The 22,420-nt window shown below is 27.5% G+C and overlaps 5 protein-coding genes across 9 annotated transcripts; 4 read left to right on the top strand and 1 right to left on the bottom strand.

Moving 5' to 3' along the window:
• Positions 1-8,095: 8,095 nt before the first annotated feature.
• LOC108551247 (uncharacterized) lies at positions 8,096-10,381 on the top strand. Of its 2 annotated transcripts, XM_017905342.1 has the most exons (3): positions 8,096-8,192; positions 8,491-8,633; positions 9,750-10,381. In XM_017905342.1, exons 1-3 carry the CDS (start codon positions 8,167-8,169, stop codon positions 10,379-10,381), a joined length of 801 nt encoding a protein of 266 aa, XP_017760831.1. In that variant the 5' UTR covers positions 8,096-8,166. The 2 variants fall into 2 exon arrangements, with proteins under 2 accessions (XP_017760831.1, XP_017760832.1); XM_017905343.1 differs by having other exon boundaries at positions 8,117-8,633.
• A 445-nt stretch (positions 10,382-10,826) lies between these two features.
• Positions 10,827-13,026, top strand: Eaf (ELL-associated factor). 4 transcript variants are annotated; one of them, XM_017905323.1, is made up of 7 exons: positions 10,828-10,934; positions 11,367-11,477; positions 11,567-11,798; positions 11,861-12,094; positions 12,307-12,596; positions 12,722-12,824; positions 12,902-13,026. In XM_017905323.1, the coding sequence occupies exons 2-6, from the start codon at positions 11,381-11,383 to the stop codon at positions 12,820-12,822; spliced, it is 954 nt and encodes a 317-aa protein (XP_017760812.1). In that variant the 5' UTR covers positions 10,828-10,934; positions 11,367-11,380; the 3' UTR covers positions 12,823-12,824; positions 12,902-13,026. The 4 variants fall into 4 exon arrangements, with proteins under 4 accessions (XP_017760808.1, XP_017760810.1, XP_017760812.1 ...); XM_017905322.1 differs by having other exon boundaries at positions 11,337-11,477; XM_017905319.1 differs by having other exon boundaries at positions 10,827-11,477.
• A 649-nt stretch (positions 13,027-13,675) lies between these two features.
• Positions 13,676-16,374, bottom strand: Chpf (Chondroitin polymerizing factor). The gene is given in 6 exon segments (XM_017905337.1): positions 13,676-14,061; positions 14,133-14,316; positions 14,389-14,664; positions 14,747-15,277; positions 15,279-15,655; positions 15,729-16,374. Coding segments are annotated over 6 exon segments (2,319 nt in total). The 3' UTR covers positions 13,676-13,756.
• Positions 16,375-18,231: 1,857 nt separating this feature from the next.
• On the top strand, positions 18,232-19,498 carry ECSIT (evolutionarily conserved signaling intermediate in Toll pathway, mitochondrial). Its single transcript, XM_017905204.1, has 2 exons — positions 18,232-19,102; positions 19,180-19,498. Exons 1-2 carry the CDS (start codon positions 18,232-18,234, stop codon positions 19,470-19,472), a joined length of 1,164 nt encoding a protein of 387 aa, XP_017760693.1. The 3' UTR covers positions 19,473-19,498.
• Positions 19,499-19,943: 445 nt separating this feature from the next.
• LOC108551143 (alanine--glyoxylate aminotransferase 2, mitochondrial) lies at positions 19,944-22,314 on the top strand. The gene is given in 8 exon segments (XM_017905184.1): positions 19,944-20,004; positions 20,292-20,380; positions 20,471-20,655; positions 20,734-21,049; positions 21,165-21,368; positions 21,438-21,752; positions 21,858-22,109; positions 22,195-22,314. Coding segments are annotated over 8 exon segments (1,542 nt in total).
• Positions 22,315-22,420: the final 106 nt, after the last annotated feature.

Below are 22,420 nucleotides of genomic sequence, written 5' to 3'. Positions count from 1 at the left end.
TCGGCTCGAGACTACGGTGGTAACGTTCCGCCGTTACGTTGATTAACACTTTCGCTGCGATATACGAGTCACTGGTGGCTCGTATATTAGCCTTACCGTAATTTTTCACTTTTAATGGTTATTCGCTCTGCCTTAAGCCACAGCGTGATTTATTGCTTAAGATAGTTTCAAATATAGCGGCCATTACCGTAGGAATAACGCGACACTACAAAAATTTCTTATTATACAAATGTAAGTGAACGGATGCGTTTTCCAAATGATCGAATGAACAAAAACAAAAAAGGAAAAACATTGTATTCGTAGCGAACGTGTTAATAAAAATGAATAATAACTAATATGGTGACTATTAAGCATTAGTATACAATGTGTGCATATCTTGTAACTACGGTAAATCGAATCGAAGTATAAAACAGAAGAAAAAAAGCTCAAGAGTGGACGTTCGAACGCCACTGAGGATAGGGAGAATATAAGAGTGGTAAGTGAAGTGATAAAAAGGCTATTAGAATTTTTATTGCTAATAAAACGAAACACATGTTACCTTATCTTGGTACGATTCTAATACTCTTTTGAATCAACAATTATACAATTTTTGTTCGTCGGTATATATGTATACAATATATGTAAATTTCTTTTATTCACCAGCATTTCTTTTAGAGCTAAAAGGACAACGTTTTTTATTTTCAAACGAACTTCTCTGTTTAACGCTGCAAATAACAAATCCTAGACGAGATACGCATAATAATTCCGTGAGATTAACTCCTTAATTTCTTTACTGCCAAATAACGAGAGAGTGAAACAGAACGATCGAATGTTGTACACTTTGTCGAAAAAATCGATAGTCTGAAATATTCGATAGCAATATATGTATCTACCGTTCGTTGGTGGAGCCTGAAACGTGAATATATCAACGGAGTTGCTTGAGTGTGCATATGAGTGCAGCGTACGGATGCATGTACGTTCATCGCCACTGTGTGTGTGTATAAAGAAGACGTAAAGAATTACACGGACGTCGTGTATCGCAACGAGTGTGTGTACATATAATCTGGGCATTAGCGAATTATAATAATTTTTTTACGATAATCGTTGAAACATTTTGAGTTTTGTATCCGTGAATTACATTATGTAGCAAGATGGTTTTTCTTTTATTTTGATTGTTTTTAAATTGTATAGTTGTTTGAAACCAGTTGAAATTGCGTATGAGAAGTCCGCGCATGCCTCATGAAAGCATCACTGTTTTATCGACATCGACGTCCGCCGAAATGGAATGTGAACCTTTTGTGTATTCTGAACAATATTTTTCCGCAATTTTACCGCACATCCGAGTCGCACTCTGATAAAGAGAAGCAGATAGGTAGAGAAAAACTAATGGATAGAAAAATGCGTTTCGTCAAATTTTCACTATCTTTTTCTAAATCTTCGACACACTGTAACAATCGCGCGCTATTTTCTTAGGCGTTTATTGCATAGGAATGGGTTTGACTGGAAAGAAAAAAGAATAATAATAAAAAGTGGAAAGGAAAGATTACTCGCCGTAATGTCTTGTATCACGCGAAACATTGCCAATTATAGTTTATGATAATTTAATTCAGTGCGTATTAGGCGGGTTCAAGGTCATTTATCATTTCACTGTGTTTCTTGGTCATTGTAAAATGACTCTAGAGTCCGCCCGTGTTCAAAAGATGATATATACATCATCAAATAATAATAATAATAATACGTTCAACAGAATACGTTTAACTGTACATGTTTATTAAAGTACCTGAATTGAAACCACTACCTTGTGTTTTCTCTTAGTCGCAGAGAGCAGATCGTCTCCTCACCGCATGTAAACTATACCATCACGTGCACTCTCGAGACTCTTCCCTTTTTTTTCGCTTGTGTCAAGTTCTTGTGCATATGTTGTGTACACGAGTCTGTTTTACCATCATCACTTTCTTCTCCTCCACTTCCTACCCGCAAATGCACCTTTTCATGTGGATACACCCGAGAGGTAAGCGTTCTCTTCACCCTTGTGTTTTTGTTCTCCCTTCGTTTTCACGTAAGCAGGAGACTAACATGGAGTATTGGTCACAATACCGAGTTAATTTTTTCGGAAAAACATAAACTTGATATATGCCTGAAAATTTCAAAATAAAATAAATGGATCGTTATTCAAGAATCGGTAACTAATTCTTCCATTCTTCCTTCCATTTCCCAATATTATTATCGATAACAAATTATCGATCCATAATCTTTACATAACCTAAATATTTATCATTTGTTTTCAATTTGAATTATTAAATATCTCGATTCAATTTCTAATGAATTTAAGAAAATCACAGTTTAATAAAAAGGTTTAATACACAAATACACAATATTCTTTTATTTTATTCGTTTTCTTAAAAACTGTCCATGGATACAGTGAAACGAAGTAACATGATACAAATGGCCGATGCTATGATTATCACTACTTGTGTATTACACTGATTTATGATCTACATCACGCGACACTTTAACATATGTATCACGATACACGTTTTGTATTTCAGTAGCAAAGAAAATAATTTATTTTCGCTAACTTTTATTGTCACTAATCGTATTCGTTATTTCAATAACATAAAATAATATATGTTTATACTACTCTACTTAAGTAAGAGTTATATAAAATGAAATAAAATCAAATAGAATAAAAATGAAGTGATTTAAAATGAAAGATATGAATTGATTTTTTAAAAATGTGTTAGTGCCAGATTAATTTAATTTTTGAGAAAGATTAAATATTTTGAATTTGCAATATATCTTCCTTACGTAGTCGATATAAGATATCTTAGCGTCATCTCGTTGTTCTGGCACAAACGAAAACACTCCGCAATTTACAAAAATGTATTTTTGCTCGGTCGATTAAATGCTTTTATTAAGGACGCAAGTACTTATTTAAGTAAATTGTACAAGTTGCATCCATTCATTTTGACAAATTATTACGTAATTCGCGCAAAATTTACGGTGCGCTCAATCCATCCAAGGCCGAAAGGTGATATTTAAAGAAAACCTTCGTAATTCTTGAACGTATTATTCAAAGATTATTTAAAATCTGTTTTTCGATACAAGTAATAAAATTATGCATGTAATACTCAAATACACGTGCCTTTGAGTACTTTGATTTTGAATGCTACGTATATAAGTAAAAAGGAATATAGAAAGAGAACACAAGATACCCAGGATTTAAGTTCCCTGTCACGATAACGGAGTGCAAAAATACTCGAGTACTTGAATTTCTGGGTGCTAAGCTAACCAAGTGTCTAGGTTTCCAAATTCTAAGTACACAAGCACTTGAGTTCTTGACTACCTTAGCTTCCAAGGTACCCAAATGATGAGGTGCTCGAACAAAATTGAACATTTGGATATAATGAATACTCGAATATTACAAAATTTAAATATTAAATCGCATTCACTGAAATTACAATTGAAAGGTAGAACACGAATATCTATATGAATATGTATATATATGAATACTTTCAAAGTTTTCACCTTGCCTCCCTTCGGATTTTCATTATAACGAATGCATTGAACCAGATATTAGCCGATGAACTTAACGATTTCACGTCGCGTTTAAGATCTGAAAGCAGAATTCATTAAATTTCTCCTCGATTGTTTCATTAAAGATGAAGCAGCTTCTCCGGACGGAGAAAGAACTTACCGAAACTGTTTTGCAATTTCAATCTCTTGAAGATCATCTTTCACGTAACATTCATTCATCCAGAACTCCATCAAATATTAAAATATCCTACCTATACGGTCTAACGATGAGAATATATTTCTTTAACAAAAATAAAAAATCTAACATTTAAAATTGAGTTTAAAATGAAATTCTTAAACATGAAGAACAGACATAAAAGAAAATTACTTTGTATTTATAATTAATGATATAGCATATGTGTATATTCTTTATGAATTTTAATCCATGCTGCAACAAGGTTATGCAACAAATGTATATATTCAGTCATCCCGATGAAGTTATATAAAAACAATGACTATATGCTCTGTCAAATATCGTATCAATGATCGATAATAGTATGTCTGTTTCTTTCTATCGTGAATAATATATACCACATCGCATGTCTAGTTCGAGAAAGTCTTGAGATTAGACTATCATTTCATTTTTACTTTCCTGCACACGCATAGTGTGTCAGTAGTATAGGTTAGACTTCTAACAAAACATTGTAACCACTGTTGTGAAATACAGCAACATTCGGGTAATGAAGAATCTTCTCCTGATGTTAATCTGATTTTCGGAAATGAAATACTTCATTTATCCTCTCATCTTGTGAATAATTATCCTTCAAACGTGCCGGAAATTTGATTTGTACTCTAGAATACCACATTTCTATGAAATATATATGATACAGTAAATAATTAAGAATATTTTGGAACTTGGAAGTATATTACGTTCAAACATTATTTTAAAAAGGTAGGCTGACGTATCCTGTACTTCTTACAAAGTCAAAGCTAGTTCTAAAAATTTTCACAAGTAGAAATGATAAGTAATCAAATTTCAAATGTTTTATCTAAATTATAAATTATGTTATATAATTTGTTTTTTATAGACACGGATATTGATTAAGAAAAAACAAAAGGGATAATTTCCGCATCACGTGACCTAATTACACTAAAGTTATAATTTTTATTGTTAAGCAATGACTAATTTCTGTCAGAATAAAACAACAAGAACTTAACTTGCGTTCAAAATTGCAAGTAAGGAAAAAATCATAATTATTCGATCAAGAAACTAAGCATGATCGAAGAAACATTACGTCAGAAAAGTTAAAATCATTTTAAAAGTTTATTTTCGTATACTACAATAAATATTTATAAAAAGAAAATTATTTTTAACTTTTCTATGTCAACGATAAAAACAAAAATTATGACAGTTCTTAGAAATTGGTTTATAAATCGAATTACAGTTTACTCCACAAAGAGTTATACGGTTATATTTTAAAATAGCATTTCTGGCGCCCAATGTAAAAATGTCGCAAAATTCTAATTTTAGTAATCAGCAATATAGGTAAACGTAGGGAATAGTTATTTAAGAAATCATCTTATAAGCATATATGGAATACAAGAGGCCATTTCGTAGTTGATAAATATTTCAAGGTGTTATACACATGTGAACAACTCATTTCGTGTAAAAACTTGTAATAAAATAAGTTAACATACGATTCAGCTGTGCATTTGCCAGTGTAGTAATAAAATTGCGAAGAAAAAAATATATCAAAATTACCATGACTGTTATTAAAACTGGTTCTTTTAACATTGCCCTAAAAAAAATACTTATTAAATAATTATATTTTTGAAATAAATAGGATTTTCAGTATTGTATGGTTTATTTTTTAAAGAATGTACATTGACACATAATATATTTTTTGATATCATTTAATCATTAGAATTGACTTAAATTATTGATATTAAATTTAATTAAAATATTAAATAACTGTTGGTAATATGTATTTATTTTTTCTAGAGTTATAAAATTTATGTATACGATGAAATTACTAAAAAACGTAATTATTTAATTTTAAAACACTATTATATACATGAGTATTACTTTTGTGAAAATAGAAAATAAGTTTAAAATACTACAGTTTATACAAACATTTTGATGTAAATTTAAAACTTTAATTATAAGTATTTCAATCAAAACTCATAATGTTGATTTCGATCAGACAAATATCTACAAAATTTTCATGCAATAGATGGCAGCACTGACTGGATATCTACGAAATCATAAATGAGATACCGTTTATAATTAAATATTACACATTATATCATTTTTATATTCTTTTAATTACCGCAATATATTTTTATTTTTATGAATATAATAAACCAAAAAAAAAAGAGGTTTAAACGATTTTCTTTATGTTATGTATGTGAAATCAACATTTTTCATTTGAAATCTTATAAAATATAAGTGTGCATTGCAAACAAGAGATTCTTGAATAAATTTCATTTAAAAATCACTATGACAAATAAAATCCGAATTTCCAATGATACGAAGTCCATATAAGTTTTAGGGTAGTGTAACGATTAAACGTCGAGTGCGCACGAACGTTTACCACGATTACACGACAAATTGTCAAGGGTAAAAATACTGCAGTACTGCTGCAAAACTTTTAATGGAAGCGTCAACGGGCATCAGTGATGGATTAGTCACACTGTCGTTTTGAACAGAAGGAAGACATTGATCTCCATCATACTTTTTTCTTTTTTGGTTCATAAAAAATTCTCTATTTGATTTAGTTTAAAAAATTAAACTAATTTAAATTGGCAACACTTACTTGCCAATTTAATCTTTTATTTTCTTTTATATGTAAGTGTAATTATGACTATTGTACTAATTTTCTTCAAAATCCTACTCTTTTCATAATATTCATTTCATTCATGTTATATGTGAAATATATAAACTAAATTATAAATAACATTTATCGACAATATTTTTACTCTAAACAATTAGCTATTCTTAATTATGTACACAACCAAATTTATATCTTTAAGTACATTCTATATCAATATTATTACTATATTGATTAGAATATTCAAACACCTGCTCATATTTCTGTTATTAAATGTACTAAATTAGTGTCACCAGTGTAATGTGATAGTCAAAATCAGAGATGCCAGATCCGATGATATAATGGAGGGGTCCAGTAAGGAGCGCGTTGCTTGGCAACATAACGCGAAGATATTACACAACGTGATTAACCACTAAACCATAATAATATAACCATAGTCATAACCTAATTATATCCATATCAGATATTAGAAATGCAATAACGAACGAAATAACTTAATATAAAGTAATATACTATATAGTTATAATAAATGTACATAAATATAGATACATATAATATAAAATTATAGATACATTAAATTATAAGAATTTTGTCTTTATAACTATAAAAACAAAATACTTATACAAATAATACAATATGTACATATATACAAATGTACAAAAGTTAATTGCTTTAATGTTGCAAGTATTCTCATCTGGAATATCTGTTAATAAAATATCTACCAAATTATCCAATATAAATAACTTCTCATACATAGTATTAAATAATTACAACATTGTTCTTAAAGTATCTCATATATAATCCAAGTTTTATCTACATTATTTAAATATAACTTAATTTTGATTAATGGACACAGTTGTGCAACTTTATAAACATTTTTATATAAACAGTATACATTTAAATCATTTATTTTTCCTTGTTTATTGTATCCTAAAACCTTAAAATATCTAATTGTTTTCTTCTCTTCTGTTGAAAATTGCTATGGTAAATGAATATCATTCATTAATAAATATTATTTTTTCAAATTTATTAGATAATTTATTTGAAATTTCTATATTTAACAATGTATAATATTATCTCTGACTGCAGAAATTTCTTTCTAAAATCTCTGAACTGTTCCACTAAATGTTTCTATCATAGGAACTACAGGTAACTGTCCCGTCTTGTTGCTTTTTGAATGATACTTTTAAAGGTTTCCTCCAATCTATCTTAATCTGTGTATGAACCAACAAGATGTTTCTATGGACTAAGAAATGTTAATTGCAAATTATGCACTTGACTGTGTATTTTCTTTCATGCTTAGTCATAATTTAAAAAACCGATTCTTGAATCCAAGTATCTTAAAATGCTTTCTAATCTAACGAGCAAGAGGAAAGAAAATACTACCGTCTATTACAACAAAATTTATTATTTTTCATACTACTATCTTTTAAAAAATGATAATTTTTTACATTATACTCATCCAAAACATTAAATATATGCCTTACTTGTGCTTGGATCCTTGCTACTTCACTAAAATTAAATCAGAAAAACAGAAAAGAAATACATCAACACCATGATCAAAAAATTTACTTATAACTTCACTATTCGTTTCTATTTGCACCTGACGTTGTGCCTTTTCTTCTACTTTTTGTTATCTAGTGAGCCCTAGAATCCCAAATCTTTGCCACATCAGTCCAAGTTATCTTTCTACTGCTTTTTCTTTAGCCAATGGTATAAAAGCTTACGTCACGGCATAGCATCGAATCTAGCTTCCTTGGCCAAAATATGTAGCAAAACCATTTGGAGACACCAACAAGATACATATATGTGCATGGTCGACCTATCTAAATAGAATACGATGTTCGTGCTGCTATCTATATCGAGGTTTGTGTTTTAATAAAATTGTAAAAATTTAGGGAGATAGATGTTTAATGCAAATCGACCATTAAAAGATAATTAGTACCGGTCTAATTACACATAACCTCATTCAAATATCAAACGAATCATATAAAAATTATTTACTGTGTCAGTACGATATAAAGACATTTCTTCGTAACGACGTATCCTAATCGTGATCGCATGGAAGTTTTTGTTAAATTTAATAAATCACGCGCCCTTAGAATAGTTAAACCAAAAAGAACAGTGTGTGTGAATAAAAGGTGACCATGATTTGTTCAAGTAGCATCCTAGCACATTTAGCAAAGTTTCTCGTGACAATTGGTTGCATGAGAACTCTCGGTAATAAATATGACAAAGCAAGCATCTGGTCATTTTGTGCCTTTCAAATTCTACTTTCACACTCTATACTGGGAACATTCAGGTTTGGTAAGGATACATTTTCTGATAATTATGTATTTTCTATTTTGATATTTGGCTAGTATATTTTTAAAGCAATATTATCTGTACAGGGCCCCCTTAAAGTACGTCTTATATGTTAGTGGGGGTCACGCAAAGGATTAGTTGGTATGAAACTACATAAGGGTATTGTACTTGACTTTTAAATGTAAAGCTCCAAAGGAAGAAGCAGTGCTTTTAGCATATTATTTATAAAATTTCACTTTTCTTGGAATAGATGAGAAATAATATAATTCAATGAATTAGTCTCTAAGTGAGATATATGAAAAAGGATGATTACATAGTAGTATATTTCTCATAGAGTAAATTTTTAGTTGACATATTACATATGATTTACATATGTAATTATATTCTTAAATATTGCTAGAATAAATATGATATATACATATTAATTTTGATTATTTTATGATATATAATATTCTTATAAAGTCTCAATTTTGCTTATTGTTACATTTATAAATAGTATATTTTTTTTTTTGTTTTAACTTTAGTTATTTGATAATGAAACTTATATATATGATACAACTAACATGATACTTCATAATGGTTTAAAAAATAAATACTTTAAATAAAATTTTTTTTTTATCCTATATCATAAATTTTTATCATTCACTTCATGTAATAGATATTAATTAATTACATATTAAAATATATGTTAGTATTATTTAGTCTGAAATTTATTTATATATAGCCTTAAAATCTAAGTTGTTTAAAAATTGTATGTTTGTTAGAAAGTACAAAATAACCATTAATTATATTATTTCTCACAAGTTCCAACTACATATTATTTTTAAATCAATTATACAATTAATAATTATAATTGTATATCACATCTAAAGATTAAAAATAAATATCTTCACATTTTATATTTTGTTCTCTTGCTCCACAATTCTAAAAACTAGGGTGAATATAGGTATATAATCAAAAAAATTTTATAACACCTATAAAAATTTTAGGTCTAGAGAAACATTTGCAGCTTCAGTGTTTAAAGTTGATTTGTTCACGCTATAACATATAGTGAATATAGTAGCACTTATAATGTGTATATGGTATAGAGCATATTATTTTTAGCAATGTTGCTTCCAGGAGCTCCATTTCTTACATCAGCAACGAATGTAGCAAAGTACTTAAGGATCTTCTATGACTGGTACTCCAAGATTGTTGATATTGTACCATTGGCATTGTTCACTGCTGGTATCCTACAAGGATATGGAATTAGCGAAAAAGTTTGGCTTCTAGTACTTTCATTGGGCATTTTGCCAGTATTCTTTCTTCTGCAGCCAAAGCAAAAAGAAAGCCAAATAAAAAACCATCAATTATTAATGAATATTACCAATACCTTACAACTGTTAATGATCACATTGTTCACTGCCGGTATCCTACAAGGATATGGAATTAGTGAAAAAATTTGGCTTATAATACTTTCATTAGGCATTTGGCCACTATTTTTTCACCTACAACCAAAGCAAAAAGAAACTCAAATAAGAAGGCATCAATTGCTAATGAATATTACCACTACCTTGCAATTATTAATGATTACGTTAATTGGTTTGAAAAACAGTAATTACAATGTTATTAGCTTAGTTGTCTCGTATATATTCGAACGTTTTTTCATTGATGAATTTTGTTATTATTACGATATTCCAAGTACTGACCTAACGCAATATTCTCTCTGCTTTGTAGAAATTTTCATGGTTTTCACACTGAATGAAGTGTAAATAATTTAATTGTATAATATAGTTTTATATATTTGGAGAAATAGTTTACATGTATTCATTTTAAATTTATACGTGTGTGTTGTGATACGATAAAATCCCTAGAATCATAAAATGTCCCTAGACAATCAAATGTAGAAATAGGGATATTTGTGTTATAAGTATTAATATGAAATATATGTAACAAACCACATTTGTTAATAAAATATTTTAGAAATCTATATTTTGACTGTTTCTTAAATTTTGTAAATTTTTGAAAGAATTTTAATAAAACATTATTAAATGATTCTTCTTGTTTTGAACATTATATATATTTGTCAGATACTGTAGTTTGTAGCCTATCTGTATTCGATATAGAACCTATGATAATACTTAAATTCCTATAATACACTGGAAAGTTAATTTTCAGTTGAGTCTGAAAACGTTTGCTACAATGCTGCTACTGAGAATTCGAGAACAAATCAATCATAATATATCTTAAATTTAATTGAGTCAATGGACTAATTCTGTCAGTGTAATCAGTCCTTTTTTTATCGCGTTCTCAAGCAATTATCAAGTAAGTTAACCGTAAGTGTGGATTTTCATGAGTGCAGATACTTAAGAAAACTAGGTCAATGAATCTTACATTGTGTGAGCTGTAATATTTTCGTTTGATTTTTCTGTATCATATGAATTTGTTGTTTGTTAAAACACGGTATTAATTATAATTATTTCGCTTGCACAAAATAAAACAATCGAACGTTTAAGCAAATTAATTACAACAATATAAACGAAGCAACATTTCAAGCAGCTGTTACTAGAAAATACAAATGCGCGTCTTTGCCATATTTCGGCAGAATAACGAATAAAGAGTGCAAAAAATTAATCTGAATTGTACGTGAACTTCGTGTGTCTTTAGCACTTGTTTTATTCACGTTCTTGAAAGAGAGATTAATAAAATTATATCCAATGAAATCAGTCACTTCTGTTCCTGAAACAAACTTTCAAGGTATCGGGCGTGACATGGCAGAGCGGCTCGGTTTGGGTCCTGAGATTCGGGAACTCAAACTGGGACCAACTTTTACAAATAACAGATCGACTGCATTTCATACTTTAAAATGTTAGTGCACAAATTTCTTTCATTTATAACCTAAGTGTGTAAATATATTTTGCAATAATTTTCTTTCAACATTAATTCCTTATACTTAGATGATTTTAAACCAGCAAGTGTTGATGTTTCCAAAGTGGCAAGGGTTGATGTTGGAACAAATAATATGATGACAGTCACTGTTCCACATTTAGATGGTGCTGGAATTCCTCACACAGTTTTTAAAGGCTCGCAAAGACCTTATCATAAAGAGTGTGTTTTAATAATTGATAGAGTTACAGGAGAAATTACATTGGAAAAATTGACAGCAAATATTCAAGTGAAAAAAACTCGGTAAGTAATGTTATTTTAAGTTATAATAAAGCATTACATGTAAATGTTATATCATGTTTTAGAACAGAACCAAAGTCTCAGTCACATTTAGGAATTTCTGGTGGAAATAGTAGTAATAGACCTATAACTCCAGTAGAAACCAAAAAGAGTCCTACTCATGGAAGAACAACAGGAAGAACAAAAGTTACAAGTGGAAAAAAAAGAGAACCTAGTATTCAATTACATCCAAAACAGTATAGTCCACTTAGAGTATCACCATATCATGGCAAAAGCCCACCTTCTACTTCCATTAATAGGTATTAAACATCTTTAACTACATATCTTACAAGTAGATATCAACTTCAATATTCTGTAATTTTAACTTTTTTTAATTTTAATAAAAAAAATTAAATTTGAGTTGTTTTATGAAAAGTTTAAAATAATTCTTTGAAATCTTGATTATATAGTAATGTTACAGTAATATATTAAGATTTTATTCTAAACGTACTAAAAACACACAGAACTTTAGTTCACCAGTGCAACCATCAGTGGCACCATCAACTTTGGCTAGTTTGCCAATGATTGGTTCTGACAATGATGACTGTCCTTTAACATCATCTGGGTCATTGCCGACTATCAATTCTTCTGCTCCTTCAAGGTCATCTTCTATAACCAATAATCAATCTACTGTAAAACTTTCTGTAGCTATGGATAGTGATGAGGGTGCTCTTAGTGATTCTACTTCAAGTAGTTCAAGTTCAGATAGTTCAGACAGTGATTCAGACACTGAAAATGTTCCAGTTTTACCAGGAACTAATGGTATGCTTTTAGTATAATTATTTTTATTTATTAAAAATATTAGTAATTTATATATTTTTATAACAAATTTTATAGATTTTACATTCTTTTTCAATATAATATATATTCAATGTTTTTTTTTTTAGGACATTTAAATAGCACAGCTTCATCTCCAACACGCCTTATGCCAGATAATCTCTTAAACGATGATTTACAATTATCAGAATCAGAATCCGACAGTAATTAATGGTAATGTTTGTTTAAACTATATATAAAAATTTCATCTGTATTAATATACATGTTCCAGTTGAAACTATTTTTTTCAGGAACAATAAAAGGTCTTCTAAAGATCTACCTTGTCAAAAAATTTTATATTTTTTTTGACACTTTATTTACTGTTGTATATCAAAGAAATCAGAAGAAATAGAACAATTTAATTCTATTCTACATCACACACAGAAAAATATGTATAGCGAATTCGAAAGCATGGTCCATATATTCTATATGTATTGCAATAAGTTATAATATATACAGATACAGAAATTTTTGCTTCCTACGCAGTAAACATATGGAAAAAAAAGATGTAATGAATACAAATGATAATGTAGTGTATGTACATTTATTTATAAGGTATTAGGGATTGTACAATTACTACTGACTAATATTTAGTGTAATTATATGATCTTTATTTTCCTATATATTTTAAAAATAGAAATCTTGCCAAAATCTTTTATGTACTTCCTAAGAAAGTGGCAAATGCTTCGATTTTATAATTTTCAATTTACTGTTTGTGTTTTTTTAAATAATTTTAAATATGTAAATGTCGTACATAACACATCCAATTAATTTTCTTTTGCAAGCTCTTTGTAAAAAATGATATGTGATGTGTTACAAAAAACGAAAAAATTAAACGACTGTATTACTTACAATAATATTATTTAAATGAATTAATTATTTAAATGAAATGTATAAATTTAATAAAGTATTCATTATAATATAAATCTTATTATATACTTGCATACATATGTAAACATTTTAATATCTATGCTTTCATCAAGCATGCTAAGATTTCTTTCAACAACCTCTTTTTGAGACAATTTAAAAGTTTGTACTATATAAACTATATAACTATGTTCGATGTGAGAGTATTATAGTCGTATCATTTAGTCGTATATTTATGCTTATAAAGTATTTAAGTAAGTTTGATAATCCAGTATCAATCTGGCGAGTTGACTACGCCGACCCAAATGAAGATTTTTCGACCATATACAAAACTTGTTGATATCATCAGTTGTGTAAGAACAATCAAAATTTTTATACTTTACTTTGAGGGCCGGCTCTATTGCACGTAAAATGTGCACATTACTGAAAGAAACAAACATCTCGAACAAAGAAGTTATAGGAATATTCTGTGAAAGCTTCAACATTGAAGAAATATCTCGATCAGAATGTATTATTGGAATGCTAGTCTCAACAGTTTTTCTCACTACAAGAAAATATAGATGTATTAAATGCAATGAACAATAATAAAAGAAAAAAGTATAAAAATGTACATACTTGTATTGTAGTCTTTAACATAAAAGGCGATATTATTAAAATTATATTCATCGTATCTTCCATGATTTCGATTAATATCTGTATCAACTTGTTTTATATCGTTCATATGAACTATATCCGGATGGTATTCCATGAAAGGAATTGGACTAAATACTTGATACTGATTAATAGTGTTCATGCGAATCTAGATATTAAATTTTTGTTTAATTTATATGTATGAAATTTTTATTAGTCTTAATACTTTTTATGTACATACTCTGTTTAAATAATCCAGTCGCAGTTCTATTCCAGTCTCAACAAAAAGTATCAAACTTTCAGGTGTAAATTTTCTTATACATAAATCTGTAATAGCAATATTCAGCAAATGATTTGTTTCAACAGATGTTATAATATTTGGCAAACGTATAGAAAGCCAGGTAATTTTTGATTGCTGTTTCTTATATTTTTCAGCCAATAATAGTGCATATTGTTTAATTTCATAATATATGTCTCCCTTCCCTTTTGATGCAGCATCAAAATTATATAAAAGAACCTATATGTAATAAAACAAAATCAAAAATATATATAAATGAGATTAACAAAACAGAAACTTAACAAAAAGTAAAAATACCAACCACCATCAGAAAAGTCTTATACTTTTTTTCCATACAGTCTAAAGCATATTGCTCCAAAAAATTTAATGCATCTTGCTTTTTTGATAAATTTATGATCAATATTATATTTATCCTTGTATTTTCAGTAACATATGGAACAGGCAAGATCTCAACTTTACCAAGCGGTTTACACACTTCAATTCTCTTTCTTAATATTTTACTAGTACTAACATCAATAAATGCTAAGTCTAATATATAATCCATTCCTCGAGATGCATCAAATCTTCGATATCCATTTAAAAGTTTATTAAATTTTATTGTATCTTGATAATCAGCAAGAATACTAGAAGCTGTAATATTAATTATACGCTCTATGTCGAATTTAGCGTCAGTTTTTAATTCCTGTATAATTGAGAAGTCAGTATCAAAAAATATGTGGGTCTCGTTAAAATATGTCCATCGCAAAATATCGAAACGACCAACTGCTTTGTTTCCTGGTTGATTACCAATAGGCCAAGAAACATTATGTTCTTGTGGAGGACCTATACTTAATATTAAATATTAATAAATAATATAATAAATTAATACATTAAATAATTTTAAATACATTTAACAAACTTACTGCGGCAAAATAAGTGTTTAATTTGTAAACTAAAAAATGATCATATATTGGGTATATTACAAGTGAATTTAGGAACTGTTTATTTCTAACTAATTGCTTTAAATTCTGTTCAAACGAGAATGTTGGTTCCAATTTGGTGTACAAAAATTTTTGCCCTTGTATATGATTAGAGCAAGGTATTGAAGTAGAATGCATAATGCATCGCCCAAAATTAATATCATCTGATTCAGAATAAGAGTTTTTTACACACCAATCTAAATTGTTCTTTAATTCTTGTATTACTGAATTGCTCAAAAGGATTCCTGAATCTGGAAATTAACAATAATTTATTATTAGTAAACCATTATATTAAATAATGTTTTAATATTTCAATTAGTTTACCCAAGGAACAATAAGTTGGAATATCTCCAAGGACACCCACATGAACATTTTGACTTACACTAATTTTGGTAACAAATTTTACTAATTTCTTAATATTGATGTAATTTGCATCTTTGATCAAAAAATAATAATCATAATTTTCCAAATAATTATCAATTATGTATTTCATAGTATGGAATGGCTTCAAAATACTTCTGGTATCTGTAAATCCAACTATGCCAGGAAGAGTAACATTAGGTTTTGTTCCTTCTGGTATAGAAATGAAATAACGTACTTTATCCACAATGTGGGCAACTGTTTTATTGATTGCTATGTCTCGACTATATAAATATTGTTGACTTGTTATCACTCCTATAAATAATTTTTCTCTAATTCCAAGCTCTGTAGAATAATATCTCGGACGTACTAATGCTTTAGAAACTTTTTGTGCTTGTTGAGGTTTGTTATTAATATTTATTTTTGGTTCATATTCATCCAAGTCTTCTTGATAACTTAAATAATGCATTAAATATTCTGTATTCTTATTATAATTATCTACATCAACTGGTATTAACATTATACTGAGACTTAGACCCATGCTAATCCCAATTATTAAATATATATTTGCCCAACAATGAATCAAAAATATTTTTAGTATGGGATTCATTTTTTGATTATGTTTAGTTATATATATATATATATATATAAATATTTATTGTAGAAAAAAATCTTTTCCTTTTATTCTTTAGATTTTATATATTTATGTCTTTTTTAATTTTATACCCAATCATCCTTCATTAATATTAGGTATAAATATAAATTCATATTATTTTTAATAAGCTGTAACACAATCTGTAATTGTATAATATTCAATAATTTTCCATTAGTATATTATTCATTAGTTGTAATTAATTTAGTATAAAAATCTTGATTTTAATTATTTATTCATTGGTTATGTCGTCATATTTATGCAGTAATTGTTAAATACTAGTAATTAAATTCTTTAGTTTTTTGTTTTTTAATAATAAAAGACTTGTCCATAATATAATATGATAATAATTTGTTATATTAAATATTCATTATATCAAATACTATAATACGTAACCATTCTTCTATTATTATATTTACAATAGAGGTTCTCAACGAAGTTCATCATGAATTTCTTTCATAAAAATGTTAAAATATTTCGAGTAGTAACTACTTAGGTGGCGCTTATTCATTGGTACCTAATAAATATTACTGAAAATATAACAAAACTATATTTACATTAGATGTCAGGTGAGAAATAAAATTTACGAAAATTTATTATTGGCTTCTTTAAAAATTATATCGATGTCTGCTTGTGTATACTATAGTATTTATTTACTTCAGATAAAAGGTTATGAGAAGAAATTGTTGACAATGTAACACATACTATGATAACATATATGTAGTTAAATTAAATATTATAAAATTTAAATAAAATAATAATATGAACACTTTAATGAGAAAAGCGTTTGTCACATTATACAAATCTGTGATAATTAGAAAACGCACAACTGTGCAATTAATATTTGTTAATTATTTTCATAATAATCAAATTTTGTACAATAAAAGTGATTTAAATAGCAATCTTATACCTTATCGTTTTAATGTACAAAGAAAAGAGAAAGAAACTTTTCTTGAAATTATAAATAAATATAAGGAAAGTGATACTCGTAGAATATCACAATTAGAATTTATTTCTTCTGCTTTAAAGTATATATATATATATATATATAAATATTTATTGTAGAAAAAAATCTTTTCCTTTTATTCTTTAGATTTTATATATTTATGTCTTTTTTAATTTTATACCCAATCATCCTTCATTAATATTAGGTATAAATATAAATTCATATTATTTTTAATAAGCTGTAACACAATCTGTAATTGTATAATATTCAATAATTTTCCATTAGTATATTATTCATTAGTTGTAATTAATTTAGTATAAAAATCTTGATTTTAATTATTTATTCATTGGTTATGTCGTCATATTTATGCAGTAATTGTTAAATACTAGTAATTAAATTCTTTAGTTTTTTGTTTTTTAATAATAAAAGACTTGTCCATAATATAATATGATAATAATTTGTTATATTAAATATTCATTATATCAAATACTATAATACGTAACCATTCTTCTATTATTATATTTACAATAGAGGTTCTCAACGAAGTTCATCATGAATTTCTTTCATAAAAATGTTAAAATATTTCGAGTAGTAACTACTTAGGTGGCGCTTATTCATTGGTACCTAATAAATATTACTGAAAATATAACAAAACTATATTTACATTAGATGTCAGGTGAGAAATAAAATTTACGAAAATTTATTATTGGCTTCTTTAAAAATTATATCGATGTCTGCTTGTGTATACTATAGTATTTATTTACTTCAGATAAAAGGTTATGAGAAGAAATTGTTGACAATGTAACACATACTATGATAACATATATGTAGTTAAATTAAATATTATAAAATTTAAATAAAATAATAATATGAACACTTTAATGAGAAAAGCGTTTGTCACATTATACAAATCTGTGATAATTAGAAAACGCACAACTGTGCAATTAATATTTGTTAATTATTTTCATAATAATCAAATTTTGTACAATAAAAGTGATTTAAATAGCAATCTTATACCTTATCGTTTTAATGTACAAAGAAAAGAGAAAGAAACTTTTCTTGAAATTATAAATAAATATAAGGAAAGTGATACTCGTAGAATATCACAATTAGAATTTATTTCTTCTGCTTTAAAGTATATGGAAGAATTCAATGTAAACAAAGATATAGAAGTTTACAAAGCATTATTTAGTATATTTCCAGAAGGAAAATATGTACCACAAAATAAATTCCAAGTTATGTTGTATCATTATTTTAAACATCAACAAGCAGCAATATCAATACTTAATCAGATGGAAAAAAATTTTGTAATACCTGATTACAAATTGGAGAAAATGATTCTAAATACTTTTGGTACTATGAGTTATGTTACAGAAAAATGTTGGAGCTTGCTTTATTGGTTACCAAAGTTTTCTGAATTAAATCCTTGGCCAGTTCCTAAATGTATGCCAATGGATCCAAAAGAGTATGCTCGAATGGCTTTAATAAAATTATCCAGTGTAGATGTACAAGCTGATATTAAGGTGTATAGTACAGAGACTATACCAGAAGCAATTGATCATACATGGATTGTATCTTCTATAAGTAGATCACAACAAGAACTTCTTGCAGTACAAACAATTGATAAATCATTAACTGTAGAAGGTCCTTTTAATATTTGGGTTGATAAATATTATATAAATTATTTTGTATTAAAAGGAGATCCAATAAAAAGAGAAATCATTTATGAAGACTATCATGGTAAAAGCAAATAAAGAATTTTGTATGTTTTATGTTGAATAATTCAAATATTAATTCATATTTTGTTTCATTTTCAGATGTATCTGATTTGAAAATTCCATTTTGGGAAAAGCACAATTTTAAAATACCTGTTACCCTTCATGAACAAGAGGATGGTGTATATTATGCAATATGTGCTACAGGTACATCTTCTAAAGATTCTCTATTGTCATGGATAAGGTGCTTGCAGAAAACAAATCCTATTTTAGAAAAAATTCCAATAACATTTAAATTGACCTCAGTTTTAAATGAACAACAATATCTTGAAGAAGATAATAAAACATCTGATATAAAACAGATATCTCAAAATTTTAATGTAAAGAAAAAGTAGTTCACCAGTTTATGTAAATAAATTCAAACAGCAAATAAAATAATTTATATGGTAATGATGATATATGTTTTATTATATCCATTTTATTAAAACAAAATGTTAAAAATTGTGCTTCATTAAAATTTCTATAGTCTTATAGATATGAATTTAATTAATATGTATTAAAATTTGTTTAAAAGTAGTATTGTTATTCATTATGAATATTCACAATGGAACATTCCCGCGTATCAACACCCTTATATGAATTTTTTTGACCTCTTTTATCCCTATAAAACTGAGCCTACTTACATGTATAATTTATACACGAATATTTAGACGAAAATAAATTTGTTTAACTTTTAAATTCGTGCATACATAATCGGGTACCGTTCCTCATTAATGTACGATCGTCAAGAAGTTAAAACACATACAATACGAGTACATACGAGACTGTTCATACTTTGACAATTAAAAAATAAAATTTGGAAGAATATGTCAACAAAGAAGTATGTACAAATTACTACAACTTGTGCTAATTCATGGAACTTAAAATGTAAGTATTTTATTTTAAATTAAATTAATTTATATATTAAATTTTAATTAATTGTTTAAATGTAAGGTCATCCTTCTGCTACAATATATTTTTTAAAAAAGTATGATTATGTTCAACATATTTTTACAAAAATAATATAATAAATTAAATTAAATAATTAATAAATTAAACAATAAATTTTAAAGTGTGATTTAATGATCTTTAATAATCTTTATTTTTATATAACTAATGAATTTTTTAATTAAACTTTTCACAAAAAATGACTAATATGTAAATTATTATCTTAGGGTTTAATATGCAAATTAGAAATTATGCAAGTATGATGAAAGATTCTTTGAAAATGCCCGATTGTGAATACATACCTTCTATTTACAAGGTAAGACATTTTGTTTGTACATAGAGATTATTTTTTCTTTATATTATAATCATAACAAAAATTTCATTATTACATTTCTTTATAATTTAGGGTATAAATTACGAAGTTGTAAAGAGAGCACAAGAATTGATCATATCACCTTCTTTGAAGCAATTTTATAAAGAACCATTATTAATATATGAAGGTCGAGCACAATGGTTGTGGGATCATCGCGGTAAACGTTATTTAGATATGTTCGGTGGAGTTGCTACTATCTCTGTTGGTCACTCTCATCCGTAAGACTAACATAATACAAGAGATAATAACGATATAAAAGATTAAAGAATATAAAAAAATGATATATATTTTTTCAGAAAGATAGTAGCTGCTATAACTAAACAAGCATCACAATTGAACCATATATCTTCCCTTTATATGCATCTTCGTTTATACGAATATGTAACCAAGTTAATTGGTAAATTTTCAAATGAATTAAAAGTAGTATATCTAACAAATAGCGGTTCTGAAGCAAACGAGTTGGCATTCTTAATGGCTAGACTTTATACACGCAATCATAATATCCTTTCATTAAGAAATGGTTATCATGGTGCAACTTATGGAACCTTAGCATCAACAGCAATGAGTACATGGCAGTACCCATTTATTACACAGCCGCCTGGTTACATACACGTAAGTAAAGTCTAAGTATTAGGTCCATATTCAAATGTTTTGTGGAAGATCCAACAGTAACATAAATCGGAAATGAACAAATGTAAAGCAAGTACATATATATGTACTATTTCAGACTGTATATCCAGATGTGTACAAAGGTACTTGGGGTGGATCAAAATGTAGGGATTCGCTTGTGCAAGTAATGGGAAGGGAATGTAACTGTAAAGCTGGAGAGTGTGTAGCTTCTGAAAAATATTTTCAGAAATTTAATGAATCGTTTCGTTTTAGTTTACCTTGTACGCATAGTATAGCAGCATTTGTAGCTGAAAGTATTCAGGTATTCTTTTCCGTCATATTTAATTAGTTTACTTAGAAATATTAATTACAAATATTATATAATTTTTAGGGTATAGGAGGAGTTGTTCAATATCCCAAATATTTTCTTCAGAAGGTATATAATTATATTCATGAAATGGGTGGTCTTTGCATAGCGGATGAAGTTCAGACAGGTTGCGGTAGAACGGGAGAACATTTTTGGGGTTTTGAGAGTCACGGTGTAAAACCAGATATAGTAACTATAGCCAAAGGTATAGGAAACGGATTTCCTCTTGGTGCAGTAGTTACAAGTAGCGAAATTGCCAAGAGTTTAAATTCTGCATTGCATTTTAATACGTTCGGAGGAAATCCTCTTGGATGTGTTATAGGATCGACGGTACTAGATGTTAGTATATCTAATTTGACACGTTCTCTAAATTATATTAAAATTTTCTTTTTTTTTTCTAATAATCTGAAAATTAATTATAACATCTAATATAATAAAATTTAGATTATAGAAGATGAAAGCCTTCAAGAAAATGCTCACACAGTGGGTATTTATTTAATCAACCGCTTAAGCACTTTCTTATTAGAATTTCCTAATATTGTTGGCGATGTTAGAGGAAAAGGATTAATGATCGGAATTGAATTAATTTCAAATTATGAGACAAAAGAACCATTAAAAACTGAATATATACTTGAGATCTTTGAAGATATAAAAAATATGGGTGTACTAGTTGGAAAAGGGGGGTTATATGCAAATGTAAGTTATCTAATAGTTAATAGCTATACTTATAACTATTTATAATATTTAATATCTGAATATTTATGACATTCAATGTACATAGGTGCTGCGAATAAAACCACCTTTATGCATAACAAAGATGGATGCAGATTTTACTTTTGCAGTTATTGAAAGAGCATTAGAAAAATACCAAAGAAAATATTGTAAATAAATTAAAAAGTAATTAAATTGCAATATGTGAATCCAAGTTCTTTTATTTGGTATAATTATGTATGTTACATTTGTACAATGTAGTTTTATCTGATATATTTTGATTTACCATGCAAATT

This window comes from Eufriesea mexicana, unplaced genomic scaffold (genome assembly GCF_001483705.2).
Source record: "Eufriesea mexicana isolate 0111107269 unplaced genomic scaffold, ASM148370v2 scaffold3780, whole genome shotgun sequence".
Lineage (NCBI taxonomy): Eukaryota > Metazoa > Arthropoda > Insecta > Hymenoptera > Apidae > Eufriesea > Eufriesea mexicana.
This window is presented reverse-complemented; position numbering and strand designations above follow the sequence as displayed.